The sequence below is a fragment of the Gasterosteus aculeatus genome, chromosome 15 (assembly GCF_964276395.1).
Source record: "Gasterosteus aculeatus chromosome 15, fGasAcu3.hap1.1, whole genome shotgun sequence".
NCBI classification, from domain to species: domain Eukaryota; kingdom Metazoa; phylum Chordata; class Actinopteri; order Perciformes; family Gasterosteidae; genus Gasterosteus; species Gasterosteus aculeatus.
This window is the reverse complement of record NC_135703.1, coordinates 12,622,603-12,647,606: the sequence shown is the minus strand read 5'-3', so window position 1 is coordinate 12,647,606 and position 25,004 is coordinate 12,622,603. Positions and strand designations below refer to the sequence as shown.

At 44.3% G+C, this 25,004-nt stretch overlaps 1 protein-coding gene across 5 annotated transcripts; it reads right to left on the bottom strand.

The window, feature by feature from the left end:
• Window positions 1-141: 141 nt before the first annotated feature.
• On the bottom strand, window positions 142-24,310 carry stxbp5b (syntaxin binding protein 5b (tomosyn)). Of its 5 annotated transcripts, XM_040200207.2 has the most exons (29): window positions 23,700-24,310; window positions 22,236-22,333; window positions 18,982-19,063; window positions 18,667-18,767; window positions 18,036-18,170; window positions 16,638-16,701; window positions 16,239-16,322; window positions 15,133-15,256; window positions 14,718-14,796; window positions 13,090-13,244; window positions 12,931-13,003; window positions 12,135-12,282; window positions 11,873-11,940; window positions 11,721-11,761; window positions 10,920-11,140; window positions 10,580-10,764; window positions 10,096-10,221; window positions 9,736-9,887; window positions 8,505-8,567; window positions 8,350-8,406; window positions 8,208-8,255; window positions 6,868-6,918; window positions 6,536-6,667; window positions 5,571-5,810; window positions 4,500-4,857; window positions 4,256-4,421; window positions 3,704-3,815; window positions 3,334-3,554; window positions 142-3,237 (listed from the first exon to the last, which is right to left on the bottom strand). In XM_040200207.2, the coding sequence occupies exons 1-29, from the start codon at window positions 23,844-23,846 to the stop codon at window positions 3,196-3,198; spliced, it is 3,573 nt and encodes a 1,190-aa protein (XP_040056141.2). In that variant the 5' UTR covers window positions 23,847-24,310; the 3' UTR covers window positions 142-3,195. The 5 variants fall into 5 exon arrangements, with proteins under 5 accessions (XP_040056141.2, XP_040056143.2, XP_040056142.2 ...); XM_040200209.2 differs by lacking the exon at window positions 6,536-6,667; XM_040200208.2 differs by lacking the exons at window positions 8,208-8,255; window positions 8,350-8,406.
• Window positions 24,311-25,004: the final 694 nt, after the last annotated feature.

The following is a 25,004-nucleotide window of genomic DNA, read 5'->3' as shown; positions in this document are numbered from 1 at the left end:
TAGCAATTACCCCGTTGCACCACTCAGCAGTTCACGGGTTGTCTTTTTTTTCTATGACAGAAAAGTTCCATTTAAGAATAAAGTAAAGCATTAATTTATTTAATATATACATACACAACAGAAAATACGAGACAAAACATGTTATGATTTGGGTTTTACATTTATTTTCCATTGCACAATAATATCTATATATACTGTATCTACAGTCTAGATTGTTTGTGGCAGCAGATTAAGCCAGACATCCATGTGAAATTTATTTTAATAAAACTGTACAAAAATTGCCTACTATGAGAAAATACTGCAAACCACAGATATTCATCCCAGAAGACAGACAGGTGGAAGTATGGCGACAGAGAAACCCCTGAGCTCTCCTGCACGGTGCTGTGAGCTTTCTACAGTGCAGGGAAAGCAAGAGTTTCCACAAAGCAAACAGTAACATAAACCGATGTACCAATAAAATATACATTTTTCACACTTACACAATTGGCATGATCGAATGAAAATGGGACAACTTCTGACGTGTGATGAGAACTTCATTTTTGTTCAACATGGTGGTAAATACAAATGCCAGAACAGACAGACATAATACATGGTTGTTTCAAGTTTGTAAACACTTAATATCATGCATCCTTCAATGTGCAATAAGAGACCATTGAGACCATATATGTTGCAAACTGAAGCACTTGAAAGTCGAGATGCGACTTTGAATAAAGAACCGGCAGGCCGCCAAGAGACGGTGACCCTCCTGCAGTTTGAATTTGGGAGGGGCATGTTCAACACAGAACCAGAAAATGTTTGTTCTCATGTGTGGGTGATGGATCATTATGCACAACCATAGTTTTGACATTAGGGAGTTATTCTATTCCATAGAATTACATTAAAAGGTATTCATTTTAATAGATTGTTGAAATTAAAAGTACATATTTGTTTTCAAATATATAAATATATCATAGTATCATTAACCTGACATTGAAAACAAATCTGAGAGTGACGCTATCGGCATAATTGGCAAATTACATAGATAACCATAGGTACGGTCATGTTTTGGTCCTTTCAAAAATAAGAAAAACTGGACAGAGAAAAATAAACACTAACTCAATTATTTTATGTACAAAAAAATAGTGCAAAACCCACATAACTGCTCTTTCAGATGGGTTTACCTCAGCAGTACACAGTAGAGCAGTTCCAAACCAGCCAGCTCGAAGTGAAGGGTTTCCTTCCATTAACACGTGTCACAATTAAAGACTCAACCGTATTCAGGATTCAATACACGAAGATCTAACTAAATGGAGGAAAACCAACTTCATGCTTGCAACCTTTTTTCATGAGTCAGTTTCAGAGACAGATTCTCTCACTTCGTTCAAATTCACTTGTTTCCATGTAGAGCAGTTGGGGTAATGAGTGCGGCATGCCCGTAAGAAGAGCGTAAAGACAGTCCACCCTTCACTTCTTTCAGTAGACTTCAGAGTGTCAACAGTAGGGAAGAAAAAGATCAAGACAACTCTGTGAAATTAAGCAACTCTTTGGTGTCGGAAAAGAACATGGCCGCAAGCGTTCAGTATGTCACGTTGGACCCGTCAGATTTGTGTCCAGCTGTTATTTACAACATTTGGCAGCAATCTGGACGGACAAAGAATTGCCTCCGTTTTTCAAAATAAAAGACCAACGATAATGCTCCTACATTGTACACAATTAGCCGCATATCCCGGCATCTCCTGAAAAATAAATTTGATTACAATAGAATTCTAGTTAACCACATTGAAAAACACTGTCAAGCAAAAACAAAAACCTCAAAAGACCTATTGCAATACACTATGTAGAATTCTAAATATTGGTGAGCGTACACATATTCCTGAACACGCGCACGCATCATGAGGCAAAGGCAGAAGAGAAACAGCTCTGAAGTGAATGCTTCAGAGAGAGATGACCAGTGGAGAAAACACTTCTCATTTCTACTGGCAGCTATGAATAACATGACAGCATTACCTTTTCCATTGTGCCGTCAGCCCCCCCCCCCCAACAACTCGAGAACCAAGACCAGAATCAGTGGCGACAAAATCAAAATGCCACAAAAATAAGTAAATAATTGTGTATAGTAGAATCTTTATCACAAAAAAATATGTTTAACCAAAATATACATTTATGCGAATCATAACAAGGACAATCGTTGTATTGCCCTTCAGCACAGCTTTCGTCTTATACATATCTTAGCTACAACCCCTAAAAGGACCTTCAGAGGCTCTCCAGTGTATCAACTCTTCACTTTGATAGATCAGTGTAAACTCTTGAGCAGGGGAAAAAATTCAGCACTTTTCTTTGCGCATTTGATACTACAAAAGGAAAAACATTACTTCTATGACAAAAGATACTGTACTTGTATAGTTCCAATAAATAAACTAATTAAAAATCAGAAAAAATAAAGGGATCTTTAGAAAACACGTAATTTGTCTTGCTAACGTAAAACAATTTGTTTGGGAAACGCTGTGAAAAGGAATGGTCAGTAATGAACTACTGTACTACCAGCCCTTTTTTGGTGAGGCAATAGACGCATCATCTCCCTGTCTAGCTTTTAACGGTGCTAGAAAGGCCCTTTCCAGACAAACAGGTAAATCAACATTTGTAGACGTTGAAAGGAAAAACCCAACACACAGGAGTCCTTCATCAATTCCAATCATTCCCACAGAAACAGACACCTTCATTAGACATGAAGCACAACGTGTCGTCAGACTTTTATCCTTATTTGAGTCAACTTTGTTGAACAGACATCATTAAGATCAGAGAAAGCAAAATCAGGCCACCACAGTATATATGATTTGCAAAATCGTCTTTCCTTTTTCCAAACAAAACAGTGGTTTGTGTGTTTTTATATATATATATTTGACTGCATGACGGATGGATATGAAAAGGTCACCTCTTTGCTGCTCTGCAAAAGAAGTTATATGAACATCATTGCTCTCAGGTGAAATGAAAGATTTCTAACAGCTTCTCTTCTTCCGTTGCGTTCCGTTCTCATTACGTTGGGTCGGCCGGCGTCTCCTCGGCGCCGCTCCTCCAGCAGCTGAGGTAATGCAGAGTGTGTGATATTGTGCTGAGAACAGAAGCAGGAGTCCGTTGATCAGAACCCCTCCGTGGAGGGAAATGGAGGATAGAAGAAGTGATACTGGTGATTAGAGTCCAAAGCTCCACGCGCTGCCATCAGAGCTGGTACCACTTCTTATCTTTGTACTTCAGCATCATCTGGGAGGTTGAAAAGAGGGAAAAATGTGTTTAAAAAAAAGAAAAGTTAACCTGAAAACAATCTTTTCAGTGTCCAAAGACATGAAAGGTGCGTACGTCATGAGCATGTTTGGAAAACGAATCTGCGCTGGCCATCATGGCGGCCGTTCTGTCTTCCAGCTCCCCCAGTTTCTGCCCTCTCTCATCCAGAGCTATCCGTGCACGAGCCAGATCTCCAACAACGCCAGACGCTGCACACTTCATTCCCTCCATGCCCGCCGGGCCAGGTATGTGCTGGGCCAGGCTACGGGAGGCCTTACCAGCACCGGTTTCCCCAACTGCCAAGGTCAAAAAGTCCATTTAAGTGTTATTAAAAGGTCAAATGACACATTGATGTGAACTTGTTCTGTAAATGAAGTATTTTGAGCTGGTCATTCAGCAACAACAGAAATAAATAGAATATATAAATGGGCCGGTGTTTACTCACAGAGGTCCTCTCTGTCCAGAGACTGAGCTCCGCCCCCAAACAGGCCTTTGAAGAAACCTCTGTTAGGAGCCTCTGGTGTCTCCACAGGGGTAAATAACTCACTGAGCATCTCCTGGGGAAGACATGAACATCCACACGCGTCTATTTCAATACACATTCCCTACAGAAATATATAAAGGATATACCATATAACTTTGGGTGCCAATAGTGAGCATTTAAGTATTCTTTTCAACCACATTTGTAACACTAGTGACCTCAGCGGTTTAAAGGCTGACATATCTTTTTAATTGGTCCCATATTAAACAGTTCTTCTTCACCTCCACTTGATCCGTTCGTTATTGTGTCTAACCTGCTCAAACGAGTCTTGTTATGAAGTCTAGAGTCGCTTCCACATTGCTGACATGGAAATACTTAAAAAAAAAACTCTCAGCTGTGTTTTCGGCGTTCTGACAAAGACACCGGCCCTCCTCTCTGCAGCTCCTACTCGTGTCTCCAACGTGGCCTTCGTGGAACACGTCACATGACACAACAACAAACAGTAATTTATCTGACCTGTCGATTGTCGCAGGTCTCCTGGCTGTAAGTGATCCTCTGGATCTCAGTGGGCGAGGTGAGGTACAGGGCCTGACCCAGGTTGGAGAAGCAGAACGTTCTGGCTATCCGCATATCCGTCAGCGGCAGGTAGTTCACGTCCAGCAGAGGCCGTAGACTGGGCAAACTGGGACGATATAAAAAGACGTCACGTTAAATGTTAAAAGCGGATTAACTTCGCACTAGAAGCTCCCAGGAGTCGTACCTCAGAGTCATGATGTGCCCGTTGGCACAGAAACAGGCGATGCAGTACGCCCCGGCCATCTGCACGACGTCGGCCCTCAGGACGAAGGAGGACTCTGTGATGTTGTGTTTGTAGACGCGGGTTTGGGAGGGCATGGCCAACACCTTGGCCTGCTTCTCCGAACACAGAACGGCGAACTGGGCCTCCGGACCCTCCTGGGACGAGGGAGGGGATGCCGGCCTGCGCCTCCGGCTCTTCTCCTTCTCCTCGTCGGAAGCGTTTGGGTCGTACCAAGACTCAAAGGAAGGGGGCAGCAGAGCTCCAGTGGCGTCCAACAGGGCCATGGTCAAAATGCCTCCTTTGAGTGTGACCATAGTGCCTGACGAGTATTACGAAGGGATTTGTTTTCATTTCCATAAGACTGCACACGGACACACTTAAACCAAATAAATAATATATAATAAATAATGAATAAAACAACTTCCACCAGCCACCCAACCTTTACAGATTAATTTGTCCTGTGCTTACTATATTTTTGTGAGCTTGTTTCCCATCACATAATTTTTAACCCTGTTTTTAATGAATGTCCAACATAATACTAAATAAATCGGATGTTTTATTCCCTTTTTTTATATATTACAACCATGCAATGTGGAGGGTTGCAGGTACAATTCAAGCTAATGTACTTTATAAAAGGGTTGATGATGAGTACACAATGCATTTGAAGCCAAAACATTGATAATATTGTACTGAACTTATAGTCATAAGTATACTGCTGTAAGACAGAAAAATGTTGTCTCTGAGGATTTGATACTGTTCATAGCAACTACTCAAATTTATGTAAGGAATTTTTTTGGCTGAATCTAATCTGGCTCAAATTGTTTGTGAAAACAGAGTTACAGAGTTTAAGTTCCACCACTTCCTTCCTGAATCTTAACTCCTGCAAGAGACCGTGAACACTAGACACTCACAGTACGCGGTTTCAGTTGCAATTGCTTGTCATTAGAAGTCGCAATTGAGGTTATTAAATGTTCCGTGGCCCCCACTCGCCCTACCTGGTCAATTACTTACTAAATCAGCTCAGCTTCTTACCACAAGAGGAGATGCCGACGGGTTGCTGCAGCCTCTGGTCCACAGCGGGCGGGAGGCTGAGGGCCACCATCACCACAGTGCCCTGGGTGGTGCCCACCAGCAGACAGGGGCCCACCGCGCCGTCCATCTTCCTGGGGTAACTCTCACAGAAGTGAAAGGCGGAGATGGACTCTCGAGATTCTCTATCTATGCTGGTCACACTTGAACTACGTGAGCGGGTGAATGTGTTATCCTTGGCATCTGGGCAGCAGGATTGAGCACAAAAAAACAAAAAACAGAATCAGGAAAAGATTTGTGTGGAATGAAAACCGGTGAAAAAAACAAATGATGTTACGGCATAAAATCCATTGGGTGAAAAAGTGTTAGAATCAGCTACTATTTCATTTAGTGTTCACACGTTAGCGTCAGTAAAGATGAGTCATCCCCAAAAAGCTTTTTGACATTGAGATGCTCTTGCAGTTTACATCCAAGGACGCATTTTCTTAAAATGCTTCCCACGATGTACTTCTTTACAATTCAATTGACAACAACAACAACGTTCTCAATGTGGAAAAGTTGCGCAGTATCACCCGTTAGGTTCTACGGGGACTCCCAGGAAGAACTGGTATTTAAGGAGCACGAACTATTCATGTCTCATTACTGTGCTGACAGCAGCTGAAACAGAAGCTTTTATCCTCGTTAAAAAAAATCCCAACAGAAAGACAGAGGTCCATGACACGGGGAGGGGGGGGGGGGGGGGGGGGTTAACAGCGCCTGTCACGTGTGTTCCTGTAAACGAGAAAAGCAAGATTTCCTAACACGGAGCGCAGTGAAGTCGGCGGAGCTTCCTCATAGAGAACGAAACAGTCATTGTGAGAGTATTAGTGTCATGTTAACCAATTCAGAGGAAAAAGCCCCAGCAGTGGTGGGGGTTAGTACCGGTTATCCCACTGCAGCCCATGTCAGACCATTGCTGGTCCACTCACAGAAGTTGGGGGCCGATTCGGTTCTACAGACGGGGCCCTTGGGGGTCATCCGGGCTGCCGCCTGGCCTCGGCCCAGGCAGCAACTGTGCTTCTTACGCGTGAAAGAGTGCCATTGTTTGGACCTCTCCTTTGCTTACGATGTAAACAGAGAGGGTTTGTCTCGACTTACAGTATGACATTCCAAGACAACAACAACAACAACAGGATCTGCACATTTGCACCAAATTTAGAGCGTTAAATGTACTCTGATAGAAGGATTCTACAGTCGTGAACTCAATTCAATGAAGATTCAAGTGACAGAAGGACACCTGTAGAGAGATGTTTTGGCTTACCCAGGTCTGTCTTTGGCTCGCTAGACGAGCTAATTTTCCGTGACATCTTGGCTGTAACAGAAACAAATACTCATATTGTATGGAGAAAGAATTATGGCTAAAATGGAAATGAATGAATTACAATCAAAAGATCCAATCTGCGACATCGCTTCCACTGTGCAAATCAGTGCGCAATCAAAAAGGAGGATGTTGAGTCATTCCCAAGAGTGGTGATACACTGAAGGACAACTAGTGTACACCATGTGCAACACGAGCCTGATTATTTCTGCTCACCTTGATATTGCCTGTTAAGTTTACAGGCATGTTTGTTAACAATGTCATTAATATTTTAGCGAACATGGTGTCGGAATGAACAGCGCGGTTTAACTTGCTGTTATTAAGCCTTGTGCACACAAGCATTTTTATAATAGAGACCATGATTCCATTCTATTTATTGGTTTTGTTGTATGGTTTTCATTTTATGCAATATTTACCCAGATTATATTTTATTACACGTTATCATTTTAATTGCATAAAATAGTCTTAAAATGACAAAAGTATTGTTTATAGCAATTACCCTGTGAGGAGTTGACCGTGACGGGTCTTTATATAAAGTATATTGTCAATAACTCAACAAAACTGCACTTATTTCAGACAACTGTCTTTCAATTGACCTGAGGTTGAACTTTTAACTTTGTTGCTTGCTACTAGGAGTGTTTTCAATACAAAGCATTAGAGCTGCCTGTCGCAGTCTATAACCACACTTAGAGACACCGTGAGAATACAAAGGGGGCTGAGCAGCATCACAGACAACCAAAGGGCCTGCAATATCAAACAAAGCAGGAGACAGTCAGGAAAGGAATTCAGTGAACAGTTATGCAAAGACAGTAGGAAGAGCATTGAACTGAAGCTCTGGAACCAGAAACACACGCAGCAAACATCTACAAACAGGGTAAGGAATTCAACATTTAAGTGACACGGTTAGACATTAGTAATTTAAAGAACAAGGCATGAAGCAGATTTTCTATGCTTTTGGGTTTGGTGAAAAAGCAACATTTGCCAATTGGGCATATTATTTACAAGCCAGAGCAGCAAAAGCCAGAGCATTTTGGCAAAAATGTGCATAGAAAATCTGAGGCCTGAGATTCGTAAAGGCGTCCTGTCATGCATTTAATAAAGAATCCGGATTCATTTCAGAAATCAACTCAGAAATCCCCAAACCGTATGATTAGTCAAAATACATTTCTTGGATTCCCTTCGGCACAGATTGGCAGAGGTTTAAGGCACAGTGCGGTTAGAACGCTATCATTCAGAGCGACAGAGGGAGCACTCGGACAGAATACATCTGGACGATACAGTACCAAAGTCATTGGCAACCGTCTTGGAAAAGCGTCTGCTTTTGAACTTCACTGTAAATAAGGTTCAAAAAGAGAAATCAGATATCTGCAGTCACCTTGAAATGCTTAGATTTGAGGGGGCTTATAGCGTTTAACAATACAGTACCCTTCTCTATGAACCGCTGTTTTCGTTCATCATCAGAATTGCAAGGTGAAGTAGATCCTACGTGACAAAGATCAGCCCTTGAAAAATGTCTCTATTTCTCTTTCTGTATTTCTCAATAATAGAAGGATCTCTTTTTGCGTGTGGCGCACTCTTACCTGAAGTGGGAGATTTGCAGCGGTCCTCTGAGGTGTTGGACCCGTCGTTCGAATCACAGGTCGCTGCGGGAGCCACAAAGCGAGTAATTAAACAGTGCAGGATTAGTCCTCTCGTGCTACTCTCAGAGAGGCTTACTAAAGATGTGCCAATTCCTACAGTCCAAAGACTGAAAACAATAAAAGGGTCATATTTGAGCGGAGGCAGGGATATCTACCGGTACAGTTAAGCCACGCTTGGGTTCACTTCACAAGCCTAGCACAGATCTGTTGACTCAGGGTGGAACTGCGGGTTGTTTGGTAAAGTGTGTGGCATGGAGAGGTGGACTACCAGATTTTGTTTAAATGCCCTCAAGTCTCAAAAGGAAATTCACAGCTCACTGCTGCTGATGTTGTTGTTGCTGTTGAAAAGTGAGCTTTGAGGGTGCTGAATCAAAATCAGACAGTGCATCTCCATTAAAAAGGGGGAAGGCTTGGAGGAGAAAAATAATACATTGATGAGGAAAAGAAATTTAGACACAACATAACTTACTGAAGTGGGATGAACGTAGTTTTTTCACAGACTCAGAATACAAGTTAGAAAGTCTGGACATGCAAGACGTGCCAGTTGGAATGTCTTTACCAAATCACAGAGAGAGACCAACAGTAAAAAACAGTGAGACAGAGAAATGACGGGACATTGTAAGTGCAAAAGAAAAGGAAAGTCTCAGAGGTTTGCAGCGGAATTTTAAAGATTGAATCTATCAACAGTCCACTGAGACTGAGAAGAATGACTTTAAACAGGGGATGACAAAACAGAGCAAAAGTCAAGACATAAACAGTGAGGCTAAAAATAGCAAATAAACATGAACTACGTCTCATCTTATTGAATGAAACTGAATCAAAAGGAAATGCTACTAAAGCACCGATGCAGCATTCAGTCCGTCCAACTGAACAGATGGAGGATCCGTCAGTGATGCCCCCTGTTGAGGGACAGGAGCTACTGCAGGGGGCGGTGCTCCTGGTGCAAAGTCCAGTTCTGCTGCAAAGTGCCAGCTGCGTCTCACCAACACAGCGTTTAGCTGAATGCTAAGACGCCGCTTTCACAAAATAACTGCAGGGCGAGTATCAAATACATAAAGCATGCATTTCAGGGTTGATCATGTTAGTCAGGCTGCCTGAGCTATGGGGAGGGAGGACTGACCAACAGGGGAAACCGGACGTGAGATGCAGAATCGCTGGGAGGGCAGCTCACCTCCGGAGGACTGGCGCACTTTGCGTGGCGAGCGAGGCTGCCTGTGGTAGGGGTCTGAGGGGCTGTACAGCTCCGACGTGCCCATGTTGAGCAGTAGAGTTTTCTGGAGATAGTCGACCACGGCCAGACCGTTACTGTTCCCAAACACCACGCTGAAACACAGGAGGCACCCGGCACGATCAGGCTTTTGCCCCAAACTACTTGCTATGCTAAAAGGCATAAAGGCGTTATTCACAGATGCACTGCATAGTTACTGCTTTCACGAGATATAACATTAAAAAAAAATACAGACACCCAGTAATTAGGTAACTGTGGACCTAGAATGGCGTCATCTCATGTCAAACTATCAAGTGTGCTTACAGGCCGTAGGAGGAGTTGATAGCCAGGCTGGTGATTGGCTGAGGAGGCTCCCCGCTCACCCACACCAGCTGGATCACCAGCTCCACCTGGTAGCCCGGAGACTGCTTCAGCGGGGAGCTTCGCACCCTGCATCAAACACACAGTCGGAGGAGACAGCAGGAGTCACATTACACTGGAATGAGTTATCCCCGTTAGGTATAACTTGTTAGCGACAATTTCCTAACCTTGTTTTATTACTAATCCCCCTTCTATGGTCAAAACATGCTCCTTATTTATTTTATTTTTTCACATTTTGATAAAAAAAAAAAAAGAGAATTATTTCCCCGTGTGGTAACGATGTGAGAATGCTGTGAAGGATTGAGCAGGTGACTGGAAGGAGTGAATGACTACATCACCTCACTTAAATCGGTATGTTCAGTGACAACCTGCTTCACCCAGTTCAACCTTTTTGCTAAACAGAACCAGAAAGCGCAATTGTCCGTACTGCAGGCATGCGATATTGTCCCTGGGTCCGTCGGAGGAGTTGCTTCCTGTGGAGGGCTGGCTGGGGGGCTCACTCTCCTGAGGGCTGGGGGAAGCTCCCGGGTTGGGCAGGGTGGGGGTCTGCTCTCCTCCCGGATCAGGGGAGTCCCCATTGCTAAACTCGCTCTGCATCCGCACCTCCAAAAGCTGAACAGGAGAGGTGAAATGTCACAAAGAGGCGCATTCACCACTGCTCTAAACACATGCAACAGATAGTTGTAGTCAGATAAAAAGGTTGCAACGTTGTGATGGATATTTGTGCAATTCTGCATGTTTCTGACTGATTGGTTGGTTCCCCCAACCTGCACAACTTCAGTGGTGACTTCTTGTTTGCTGAACCGATAGATGAGAACGTGGGCGGACACCCCGGCGACACAGAGCATCCTGCTCTCAGGGCACCAGGACATGGTCTGGATGGCAAACGGGTCCTCCTCTACTATGTCGGTGTTGGCCTTCTCCTCCTTACTGCGAGCCTTCTCAAAAACCTTGGCAGTCTTCAGCTTGTAGAGCACCTGGAGCATTACTTTGAGAAGAGTGCAAAAAGATGTTAGTACGGTGATGTGCACGAGAGCCGCAGTACACACTGGCAGTGTCACATGGATTAGCTCTTGTGAATTATGCATAAACCGATTTTAAAAACAGGGTCATGGTGGGAACTTATTTATTCATGCGGATGACACCGTTGGGTTTACACAGCAGCAGAGCAAGCTGCTAAAAACCCTCCTCTGGCAATGGTATTAGTAAGCTTGGTCTATTGTGTCTCCACCTAAATGTCCACAAAACTGGAAAAGTGTCCCGCTAGATGTCGATGACCACGTAAAGCTGGTCTTCAACTCTACAAGGAAAGAATGACTTAAGTCATGGAAGCAGGTTGAAGATATGTATCAAATACAATAATAGGCCCTTTATTTCCTCAAGTGCTACCTAAGTATTGATGATGCACAACATTGTTCTTTTAATGGAGGTGAATACATGGTCATTTCATGTGCAAATCCAACATTTTCACTCATCTAGACAAAATTCCTAATGATTGTTGTACTGGTGCATTGAATAATTTCCCCTAGCACAGAACAATAAATTAAAAAAAATTAAAAACTACTCACATGCGGAAGCATCCCAAAATTTGATCGACCCATCTGCATGTCTAAAATTATTGGGGGAAAAAAAGGAGAAAAAGAAAACACGTAATTATTTGTTTGCACGTGAATCAGAAAAACAAATCAATCGATTCTTTCATTCATCACAGGTTACTAACCCAGTGATTATGATCTCTGGGTAACTCTGAGTGCCTTGACCCCAGTTTCCTCCACTAATGGGCCATTCCTGCAAAATGAAATCAAAACATGTCACAATCAGCTGGATATCTATAGGCTTCATACCGTTGTGTTATCAGGTTAATAACATTATATATAATATATATATATATATATATATATATATATATATATATATATTTTGTGTCTCCAAAATCAATACCATGGCAGCTGAAGCACGGATTGGTCAGAGGAGTCCTTTACCTTCTTGCTGTAACCTTGTCTCTTTTGCCGGCTGCCGACTGAGTAAAGTGCAGGAATGAGTTCAGCAGGGCAGTCAACGAAGTATTCACAGCAGGTCACCGGTGACTCGTGGATAGTCAGAGGATATGGATTCTCAAATATCGGGTACCTGTCAAGACAACGTGCCATTAGGTTCGATTGTAACCTGCGCTTGTCCACTTGAGACGCAACGGACAACTTGTTTGCTGCCGTTTAATGCCATTGAATACTCAGTCACATAAAATTACTTTGATAGTCTATTCCATTCTCTTTTTTTGTACTTCAAAAACAGAATTGTTATTTAAGCAACCACTGCACACTTGAAACCCAAATACAAAGTACACAAAACAGAAAGGGAGGGGATTTTGAATTTTAAAGAACTAAACACTATAATTTGAGTAACTTTACCATATAATCATTATAAAATAGTTACTACAATATGATAACACAAGGAATTATGATTATAGTTAAAAGAATGCTCAACTGCAAAACAATTACTTTTGGAAGTTCAAGTTTTTTTCTTCCATGGGACTTTTATAGAATAAGAGTCAGTGAAAACCACACTATACTTATTACACATTGTAACTGCATTATTATCACCAGAGATCAGAACTCTGTGCCCTTTCTCTTCTGCTGATTTACTCGTATAAAAGCTTTGAATTTCTGACTGAAATAAGTAGCGGTATCTTTTGCATTCCTTTTAATACAATGTGCTTGATCTGCAATACCCTTTTGCCTTTGATGTAAACCAACTATATATAGAAAGCTGAATAATTACCCAATCTGTCCGAGGTCTATTAAAACTAAATCCTTCTCGAGGAGGACCATCACAGCATACGGCTCCTGAAAGTCTGGCAAAAGAACAAAAAAAAAATGCACAAAATCAGCAACAACGTCATTTCAGGGAACCGGTTGAGAGCGCGCTACGTCACCTCACCGTTCGGATAAGGAGTTTCACACAGCGTCAGGAAGTCCACGATGGGGTAGTCCATCTCCAGCACGGCAGTGCTCTTTCCATGCATCACAGTCAGACAGGCTCTCCTCCCCACCGTGTCGTAGGACAGACCTCCAGACAGGACCATGAACGGGTCCCTGAGTTCAGGGGAAACACACACACACGCACATTTTACCGTTGTGCTTTTACAGTAGGGATGAGTTCTGAAGTCCGGTCATGTTCATTAACTCAGACACACTGTTCCCGGGTCTTTTATGTGCACTTTTAATGTTTTGGAGGAATTTATTATCCCCCTGCAGCATCTGCAACTACCCACGTCCCTGTAGGTGCAATAAAACATTTGCAAGTAAAAAGTCGATTTTGTTTATTGATGCACCTTCAACAAGCATCAACATGTAAACACGCAGGAAGGGGGATATTTCGTCCATGATACAGCATAATAAACGTTTTAAACCAGCATAGTAGGTCAGCTAATGGTGAATTGCTACCAACGAGCTAAACCCAAAGCCGTCTATGGGAGGTCTGCTTAGCTTAGCTTGCCGCGCTGTGACGACCCCCCTCCCTTCCACTGCGGGTCTGTTCGCCGCCATCTTCGGCTCCCGGCTGCTGCTTTGTTCCGTTTGGTTGTTTAGTTTAGTTTCTTGGCTTCTTTGAATAAATGTATATTCATTACTTTCGACTCATCTCGTCTCTTTCATGTTGCAGCCTTTGAGCTGGGTCGTGACACAGCCATCCTAAAATTTGAAAAATCTGCCGGCTGAGACAAAGCAGGTCGTTCTCCCTCTACCAGCGTCACCTACAGCAGTGAATCAATCAATCAGCAGAGGGAGGAATAAAAGATAACGACTCATGTCTGTGTTCCTCATTATTGATCAACTTCAGGAATATTATTGGGTTTATTCACATCTTAGATAAGTTTTCAATGAAATATTTTATAGTTTATATAGTGCCTTTTTTTAGTGATATATTTAAAATATCAATAAATTCTAAATTACCTTCTGAATTTTCTTTTTTTTTTTAAAGAATATTTTAAGTAGCAATTGTGTGAATGAAAAATAACCAATAAGAGAATTGATAAAATCCAAACGATACCTATCCATATTTCTCTTGAGATGCTTTGCCCCCATTTCAATAGTCTTCATGATGGGAGGAGCCTACTTTTTAATTAAAATGACAACTATATTAATCCTTGTCCTGACAAAAAAAGAGGGGGATAATTAGACCAGCTTCAGTGAAATAATCTCCTTTTTTATGACATGTTTTACAGGAACATTTTGTCTTTGTACTTGGTGACCTTGACGCAACAAGCTTCTCCTCAGTTAATGACAAAATCAAAATAAAATGAACATTTGACCTGATGGGAACAAGTAATAATTTGTCATGATTTATCTAATGATCAATACACTACAAAGCCAGTGAGAACATCAAAGTCATTAAGACAGGGCCCTCCCAGCTCTCCACCCAGTTTCCACCAGCAGCAGGATTGCGTCAACACAACTAGCCTGTTATGATGGAATAACAGGAAAGGCCACTTTCAGCGCAGGATATGGATTCAAACTGGAGCCGGTTAAGACACAGGATGGGTGGGGATTCGCTACCATCACACTTACCCAGCCCTTGTTGTTTTGTACTCCACCTTCAGGATCGGCTTGCACGGCTCTGGCTTTTTTCCATCCTTAGGCTGCTTTCCTAGTGGGGGTCCAGGTGTAATTTGCAGAATTACAATGGATATAATGCACACGATGCTCGCACACACACACACACACACACACACACACACACACACACACACACACACACACACACACACACACACACACACACACACACACACACACACACACACACACACACACACACACACACACACACACACACACACACACACACACCCTTCCTCATCCACCTGCCTATTATGCCAGTCACATGCTACAATACCTTTTAAAAGACACAGGTGGCTTCTATTAAATATGTCAGAACATGAAAGAAATTCTAGTGTGTGTGTGTGTACACAACAGTTTGTACCATGTGGTGTGATGATCTGTGCAGACTTGGCTGGGACTCGTATGTTCCACGTGGTCAGCGTGCCATCAGAGTGGCTGCAGACAAACTGTTTGCCCTCATGGTGCCAGGCTACCGAGTGGATCGCCTGAAACACACAGCAGCACATCGTCAGACCGGGACAAGGAGAGCACCTTTTACAGCATGGCAGTGTGTGGGAGATTGATTATAAAAAATAAAACATAAACACTGCATGTTATTCAATGAAGGAATTCCCTAAAGTGTTTCGTACGATGGGCTCTATTGCACAGAGGAATGAGATATGTCAGGCTTTGCGTGTTTGTAGGATCCATTCATTGATCATCTACGTCTTTTCACGGGTTTTGATTCATGGGATGAAGGTTAGAGGAAACTTTAAATGTCACTAGATTTATCCTTTTAAAAAAGGTTGAGTTAAATCCTCATAATGTATGCGCATGAAAAGAGTAATCCCTCTCATTTATCCATTACGACCCACTGGAGGTGTGTGGCTGTCTCTATGAGCAGAGCCCCCGGGCTGCATTCTTTTTTACTTTATTAGTATTTCGCAGTATTTGAGACATTTCTAAGCAACAGCCTTTGGGACGCACACATCCAAGAGGGAGCAACGGAAATGGTGACATAGGGCTGAAAAGAAAACTCATGTATATGTAGTGAGGCAAAATAAGCTCTCCGTGAATCTGAGGTTGGCCTTTCGCTCGCTGTCGTCTCCGACGCCTCGGGGACACACTGCTGTATTCCGGCAATCAGCGGGCGCGCAATCCTGGTGTCGTTAAGCCGGAGGGGGGAGGGGCCAACTCTGGACATGGTTTTTACAAACACTAAGCTACAATTATAACAGACGCCCTCGGGCTGACGGTGTTATTCAAAGCATCAGGAAGCACTTTCGACGCTTTGAGATGACGCTTCTCGAAACACCCCAGTGGGACTTTTTATAACATCTCAAAAGGGCCCAATGAGCGGCTACTTCAGGTTTCATGAGAAAACTTCAGAGCCACCGCTCAGTCACATACGATGGAAGTGACGGATAATGCAAAATGATGTGACTTCAGTGAAAAAAAGAAACAGGAAGAGAGAAAGAATTGTCTCACCTCGTCATAATTGTAGCGGCAGTCCGCTTTTTTGGACTTCAAATCCCACAACACCACAATCCCACACTCGAATCCAATCAGAAGCTGGAAGAAGAGGGATAAAGAAGTGAATCACAGCTCGGCTGATTACTGTGAAACCACATTCTGCGCATACAACTCATACAGGACACATGGCTGTGACGTTCAGAGGATACTTTAACAATACTTTATTTCACTGGCAATTTCCCGATCACTTCCTAAGAGCCTTTCTTGAAAGAACAATGTCATTTGGTAATAATGACAAAAAATCATAACACACAGTAAGTATACAGTAAATTGGTGCTTGTTTATTCTTATGTGTTAGGGTAGAAATGCATCAGTGCTCCAGTGAGCAGTGATGTAGTCATCAACTATCATTACCTTTCCTTCATCCATGGGGTTATCACTGATGTGCACAACAGGCCCTGGGTGTGTCTTGGTGGATCTGTGCAAGTTTTAGGGACAGAAGAGAATCAACGACAAAGAGAGGAAGAAAGTCAAGAATAACAATCGACAACTAAATAGTAATTGTGAAAGCATAACAGAACTGTTGTGTCAGCCTCAAATGGTTCTTTGGACTAGAACTTTGAACATATTTACACAGAATAAAGTAATTTTTATTTATATATATATATATATATATATATATATATATATATATATATATATATATATATCTCTCTCTCATTTGGATATTTGACTAGTAAAATGTATCTGATAGAAGTTGTCTGAAACTGTTAAGAGTAGACTGTAGAACTGTTAAGAGAACAGACATGGACACAAATAGAAAAGAAATGCAAAGGGAAAAAGAATGAAAGCCAGAATCCTGGTTTGTCATCGTATATTGTTTGTGTACAATGTGCAGCGTGGCGCTAGGGAGGGAGACATGACATACGGGAGAGAGAACAGGGTCACATGAGGGTCTATGAGAGATTATTGTGTGTGGAGACAGCGTCGCCGTGGCAACAGACCACTGGGCAACGAGGGAGTGAAGGTCTGGCCTAAAGAAAGTGTTGCTGCCTGTGAACGTGGCCTGACTCCAGCGGCTAATGATCTCATTGCTGCTGATGAGTCGATACAGTCAGAGATGTGGCAGTGAATAAAGGGATGGACTGGAATACAAAGTCCAGTCTGTAATCACCGTGTGCTACACCAGCAATGTTGAAGACCGGCGTAAGATATGATCAGCATGACAAACTCATGGACGCACACGCACATTAAATTTTAGCTGCCTGTCACCGTCTCAAATTAATTTTCCTTGCTCACTGGTGGGTGAACTAGAAATATTTCCTGGAAAGAGCAACAATGTTTTTCTTTTCACTTTCAGTGCTATTTTATGCACAGAACGAGGCGCAAATATAAGTTTAGCGTCACTCAAAGGTGTTACAGATGTTGAAATGAAATACTCCCTCCATGTGGGTCCTGCCGAGTAAAATCTGGACGACACAGGAAATGAAGCACAACATTTAGGGATGTTCACAGTTCCCTGTGATCCTTAAAAAGTGGGCATTTACAGGTCGGAGGGGGTATCACAGTGCAGGTCTCTGCAGCTACCAAGTGGGCACTACATAGAACAGATGTGTTCCAATCACCACCTCCATTCTGCTCTCACACTGATCGGTGCTGCAGTTTTCTCGGCATTATACCTGCATGCACATTCCTTTGCATTTCAGACTTTCCTGGGCGAGTGTCAACTCACATTAGTGCACCGAGACAATGCGCAAAGGGTCAGGAAGAGAGAGAGAGGAAAAACAAGACAGTAGTGCAATAGAGACTCACAGCTCGATTGCTTTGTTCCACATGACGACGTAGCCCGAGAGAGTGAAGGACTCCACGTTGACAATGTGGATGTTTCCTCTTTCTGTGCCGATGTAGAGCCATTTGCTCTGGAAGGGCAGGTGGCAGTATGTGATTCTGCAAGGAGATTAGGATCCATCACAAGCAGGCTTTGATTATCTCCCAACTGCCTCCCTCCAAAAGAGACGCTGTTGTCCCCAATAATGCTGCTGCAACTGGAAGGAGTCGCGAGTGACTAAGATTTAATTACAAAAGGCCCTGCTCGGTGTCACACTAATGAAGCCGGACTATTTATAGCTCTGTGGGGAGAAACAGCAGAGTGAACACTGCTGTTGCATCTCAGCCGCTGGGAAGAGAAACATTCAGTCACACACCGCGCTTAGTGCCAAATTAACCCGGCTGACGGTTACTTGTTGGTGTGACAGACGTCATCTTTTTCCTACTAAACGTTCTTGTGTTGAAAAATGAATAACTTGTCAAATTAAGCTACATGAATTATTATTTACTATTAATTTATTTTCGACCACGGAGTTGTCCGTGCACGTGTCCAGCTGTGCAGAGCGGTTTATAAATCGTGTTCGCGCTTCACGGAGCCACAGAGGAGCTACAGTACCTCTCGCGGTTGAACTTGAGAGAATGCAGGATTGCAGGGATTTTTTGCCTCAGGTTCCACATGTGGATGCTGTCGTCGGCTAAGGCACTCACCAGCGCCCCCTGTGGGTCGGGTCACAAAGCACAAAACACATCTGGTTCTGCGGTTTTAAGAGAAGTTTTAAGTTAAGCTAACATTCCTGTGGCTGTGTGCTCTGCCACCCAGATGGGATCAGAATCGACAGACATGTGACCGTAGACAGACTTGTGGCCCGAGTTGGGGAGAAGAAAGGTGGAGAGAAAACAAACAAAAAAGGAGCAGGTAGTGACAACAGACCTCGTTGATCAGGAACTGCAGCTGGATGACAGCCGCACCGCTCTCATGCTGACAGAAGCACTCCACACCCGCACGGCCGAAGCTAAAGGTCAGCACAGTCAAGGAGAACTGGGCAGTTGATGCAGAAATGTGAGAAAATCCTGTCCAACTGAACACTGTGTGTGAATAAGTAGAGATTGCTTACTGAACTCAATCCCAGCCGGCTGTCGGTGTTCAGTGGCAAGACTGGAACTAAACTTAAAAAAGGTTCCCAGGGTCGTTGTTGTAACTAAATACAAGTTAACACATTCATTCGCCACAAAACATGTGAAGAGTGAGTTATAAATAAAGTCAGTGGGCGAGTCGGCCTTATTTATTCACATGCTCAGGCAGCATGACGACAGCCCGATAAACGGAAACTCCAGCTTCTGTCGGACCGTTGAGTTTGTGTGTGTGTGTTAAAAGAGAAACCCAGAGGATGCCAAGGGTAACCACAGAGGAGGAGCACCGGGTCATAACGTATGCTCCAGAAACATGAGATTACTTTCACCACCCGGCACAGCAACGCAGGAGCACAATGAGGGACCGCGAATCCGCTTCCACCGGCCTGTAATCGCTTTCGCAGGCGCGCGGTATCTGCGCCAATCACGCACAGACACACAAAAGGAGAAGGAAGCAGCGCGAGATCTAATCAATCGAGAGAATCTCCCCACACACGGAATGTCCCCAACGAGACAAAAGGTTGCACTGTGCGTCTCACACTCTTAATGCGATCATGCCATGGAGAAGCTCCCAAGACGGAACGTCGGAGTCCATTTTCGAGCTCCACAGCATGATGTGTGTGAACAGGATTAACAAAGCTGCGATCAAACAGTCCCTCAGTGCCTTGAACAAACTAAGGAGGGGTCGCAGGAGGCCGTCCAGGACAGAAACCACAGCGGGCATCACTTCTGCAGAAGGGCCGAGAGGCAAACAGACTTCCAGACGGCGCCAGGAGACGGCTGAACTCCCATTTAGCCGTGACTTTTGTGTCCAGTTTTAGCTCCTGGCTCCGCAGGTTCTGTATAACATTTGTCAGAATTATTAATGGACATCATGGCTCCACAGGTCCCCTAACAGAGGAGGGAGAGTCACAGAGTCCGTCTCATGCATAACAAAGAGCAGATATGTTAATGTGCAACACTGCAGTGTGGTCTGCGTCTGTAGACGTGCAGGTGACTGAAGTCTGACCCGATTCTGACGGAGGAAGTAGGCTAATGGTGCTGCTTTCTAGGCTAGCAGGAAGTTACTATACGACTCGATGCCGGTGGTGGACGAGTGAAGCCTTCTGTGGTACTTCCTTTTACACTTCAAGAGCAAAGCCTTTTACTGTGATCGTGTGGGCCACAAATACAAACTATAATGGTCTGAGACTTCATGACTTCATTTCAGTAGAACATTAATTCTAGGATCGTGCGAGTCACACTGCACATGTTAACAAAAAGACAAATCCCTCACAGCAAGTGCCTGTCGTTTGATAACATTTAACTTATTTGCTAATTTTATTAATGATTCCTTCAGAGCTGCAATTGATTCCATCTTGCAGACGTTGGATTGAACATTCCTTCTTTTTGCCATGTTTTAGATCAAACTGCAATACATTCATCGCGTCGCATGCATAGTTCATTATCCATTTATATTTACTGCGTATTACGTTCTACATATTAGAAATCCAACTTTCAGAAATTTTCCGAAACAGGTATTCAACATGTTCTCTTGGCCATGTTCTTGTTTAAGACGTCACACACACTAAAGCCCCCCCCCCCCCCCCCCCTCACACGCGCCCTTCAACATAAACACCCCTCGGTAAACCTTCATGGTCAACCACAGCGTTTCAGCAACAGCAGGTTCTCCTCTTCAGTCTACTGATAACTTCCTTTCTCAGAGATTATCTTACTCATGCGAGCTGAAGAGGAACGAAGAGGAAGCCACAGAGCGCTGACTCGCTTCAGTGTTTCTGCGCTTTAAAACGTGTGCGAGCCACTTTGCACAAACTTAACTTTACCTTTTTAATTTCTGAAAAGTTCAAAAGGTGTCGTGCTACCGCTGGACTCCCTTCACATCTCGGTTGAATACAAACTAACAACCATCACAGACCAGGGCTTTGTTTTATAGAAATATAGGAGCACATAAAATTAGCAGCAGCAGGGCGTCCGCTACAGTGACACACTGATTAAAACACTGTAGTGGAGACAGATCTCGTAAAAGCAGACATTTATTGCTTGTAGACATCTCATTGAGCTTACGTCCACTGAGCTGTGGCAGCGTTTCCAAACTGCGGGGGCAATGAGGCGGATCAATACTGTCCCGTCTTTTGATAAATGGACCTATTGCTTGAATGACAGTAATCCCATCGGCTCCGCCTCGCACATTAGGACAACGTGAAAGCGGTGTGTGTGTGTGTGTGTGTGTGTGTTTTCCGGGAGGAACCCTGCAAACACGACGCTCTCCTAATCTGCAGCGGGGGGAGAGAGAGAGATGAGAATGGAGCCACTTCTAACGACGAGCCTACATAAAGCAGATGGGCCTCCCGCGCAAAGACACCAGCCAGCTGGGACCCCCGCTGTTTTTTTCGCTGGTAGGCCGACCCTGAAGACATGTGGTTAACAACAACACGCGTGGACGTGACCGCGCTGTCATGCGCAGTTGGTTGGTGTGACTCACGGAAGTTGCTCGGTTAGCTATGAAAACATTTTTTAACCTTGAATAGAAACAAACACAACCCGGACCCCGGACCCCCGACCGCCCGAGGGGTCGTACGGCACTTAAGCAGCTTGACGTGTGTGTGTGTGTGTGTGTGTGTGTGTGTGGTGCTGTTTACGGCACATACGAGGTGGCATCCTGGCACAGACTGGGCAGCACAGCTGATGAGGTTGGCTCCTCGGCATATGGCAGGGGAGCTGTTCATGCGGAGATGCCACTAATGAGAAGGAGGCTGCCGGCTGCACAGAAACACATCCTCGCTAACGTCTACCTCCGAGGCCCTCGCCTCCGCTTTGCAGCCGGGTTTCCGTTGTGGTGGATGAGAGCAGGACCAAACAGATCACTTACAGTTTAAACTCCCCAGGCTTTGTGGAATGTTGGAAAGCAATTTGGTCGTATGACAGGAATTTGAGGATTACGTTTGTGCACGCGCGTGTGTGTGTGTGAATGTTCAAACCATCCCAGCTTTACTCCACTTTCATCTGATGGCCGTTGTCATTCCCCCCCCATCTCAAAAAAATAAGAAAGGATACAGCCTCAAAGCTCCGGTCTGAGTCCCGACGGCCAAGATCTTCTGCACGGGGTCAAAAGCCATCGAGGATGGCTGGTATGGGAAGCCATGACGCACAGTCTGCGGGAAAGAGCACAATTTATATTCAACCTCCAGTCAGCGAATCAATCATCTGCTACACAGTCTTTACCGGAGAGAATAAAAACATTATCATAATCTCCTGGAAATGCAATCCATCAATGTGGAAAATTAGTCTCCTGATCAAAATAAATTACATAAAGCATAAACATTAGTGCAAATGGGGACTGGGTTATTTTTCCGATACGTGCTTGACGTGCGTGCACGCTCAATCCAGTAAAACATCAGCAGCGAACGCACTCAAGCCGTCGCATTTTCAGCACACGGAGCACACTTCATTGCACGGATCTCGCGGTCCCCCTCATCATCATCATCATCATCATCCTCATCATCATCAGGCATCTATAGCTCAGTTGTTTCAGCTTGGAAACCTTCCGCCCGTCCTTCCACCCATAAGCTCTGTGCTGCTCGCAGCCGTGTTATGTAACAGGTTGTGCCCCGGGGACTTGACCCGCTTTGCTCCCAGCTGGGGTGGGAGTTGGTGGGCCGGCGCAGGTGAAACCCATCCAACCAGACGCCATCAGCAGGGGGACACGGTGTGCAGTGACCAGCGAGGGTGCCATTTAAAAGCTTGGGGGGGGGGGGGATCCTCATTTGAAAACAAATTATTTTCCACTGATGAAGAGTTGGAGGCTGTAATCGTTCCTCCCGTTCACGCCGGCCCTCCCACAAGATGCCAAGTGAAAGCGGAACAAGTTGGCGGCCCTGTGCAGCGTTTAACTGAGACCAACGGAAAGGTCAAAGAGGTGTCTGGCGTGGTTACTGTCCCTCGTCCCTCGGCAATCAAACATTGACTGAGACAACGCAGAGAGGGAAGGTCAGGCTAAAAAGATATCAAATCATCTTCTGTCTTTTTTTCATTTTTTTTTTAGTAAACAGGACTGTGTGGATTATGTCCTCCAGCTCTTAATCATCCCATGATGGAATGTCTTCTCAGCCGGTGGGGGACGACAGTTAGTCATCAGGGCACAAGAGTGTTGTTATCAAAATAGACCTGAAAGAAACGCCAAGCTTCTTAGACAAACTGCAGAGAGCTAAATCACGTTTGCCAACTTAAAAACAGTGACTCGAGGCGACGATTCAGTGCAACGCAAACAGCCGCTGCACCGTGAGAGAGACATCCCGGGACAGCGAGGCAGGCCATGTTTAACGCGCACGGCACATTTTTTACCTGAACTTTAATCTCTAAAAGTGATTCTTTTATTCAAGTGCTATACGCACACTGGTGTGATTTCCGTCCCGATGAACAGAGCCGAGGATGAGACGATCACGTCAATGTCAGTATGCAAAAAAAAAATAATATTAAAAACAGCCCGTGAATGTTGAAATGCTTTTGACGGAAACCCACCTTGCAAAGCTGGAAATGCTCCGACTGGAGAGTCTCCTGGACGGCATCGTTCTCCCGGGGAGCACCCGGCTGGGCTGCCCCGGAGGAGGAGGAGGAGGAAGCCGCTGTCAAGCCGTCCAGCACCTTTCTAATGTTAAACTTCTTCATTTTCACTCCGGTTAAGACGGTGGACAAATACAGGTCACGCGAGCTACCATAAATTGGATAGAGACGCGCGCGCGTGCGTGTACGCGTGTTTGTGTGAATGACAGTATGTGTGTGTGTGCGTGTGTACGGGGGGGGTTGCTGCTAGCTAGCTAGCTAGCCGAAATAACGCACAGTTAATATCTTTCTGTACACATCTCACATGTCACGCGGGGTGTTGCTGGCAGCGCGCTCTCCGAGAGCACCCGAGTCGCGAGCATCGGTTCAGCGAGTCCTTCCCGATGTCAGTGTCGATCCGCCATTTATGTCGCCAGCTTTTTCGGTCGTTATTCGACCGGGATCAATCGTTTCCGTGAGCTGTTTCCCCGGTCAGGGCTCAGCGGGTAGCACAGCGGCTACGGAAACGCAGTGAACTGCAGCGGGGATTTGAGTCTGCGCTCTGCCGTCACCCGGATGCTGCAGCCGGTGTTACGGTGTTTTCTGTGACCTGTCGGATTCTGTGACCTCGACGGGAAACGTTTTTCCGGTGTTTTGAAACACAATTCGGGACCTAGTCGACTGCGTGATTCGATAGAAATTGTTCCCTGACGTAACGTGCCAGTGGAGAGCAATTGTTTTATATCAGTGAGCTCATCTCATCGTGTCAGCAGGGAAATTACATGTTTTTTAATCCAAATTGGCTGTGAAATGTGCTAAAAAGTTATGTTTTTTCTGTCGCATGAAGGGTGACATTTGTTTTACACCGTTTTACAGTTGCATTTGTGTAGTTTAATGGATAGTAAACTAATCAACATATATATTTATGAATGTGCATAGTGCCGTGTGTATTAATAGAGTCATGTCGTATTATAGCCTACTTTTATTCTGTCATTAAACCTCAATTCACCCAAATATTTGACTACAAGCTCAAGAAAATATTTCCATAAAGACTAATACATTTGACAAAGAGTGTGTTTTGTGTCCCCCTACTGGCTGACGGGTCCCAAACAACATTAATGCCTTTGGGTTTAGAAAGACGGATGAGCTAAACCTAAAGCCTTAAAGTCTAAACAGTATAAATGTAGGGCTCGGGATAAAAATAAGCTGTACATGTTGTTTGAGGCAGTACATTCTGCATTTCCTTTTTCTTGTGCATAATCCTCTTCAGTAAAGATCTTTCCC

Excerpts from the sequence above, each read along its gene's own strand:
- stxbp5b (XM_040200207.2), bottom strand. The coding sequence starts at position 23,846 with ATGAAGAAGTTTAACATTAGAAAGGTGCTGGACGGCTTGACAGCGGCT. Across the intron at positions 16,702-18,035 it reads TGGAACAAAGCAATCGAGCT|ATCCACCAAGACACACCCAG; the intron begins GTGAGTCTCTAT and ends AAACTTGCACAG. Across the intron at positions 8,407-8,504 it reads CTGCAAATCTCCCACTTCAG|GATCTACTTCACCTTGCAAT; the intron begins GTAAGAGTGCGC and ends TTTGTCACGTAG.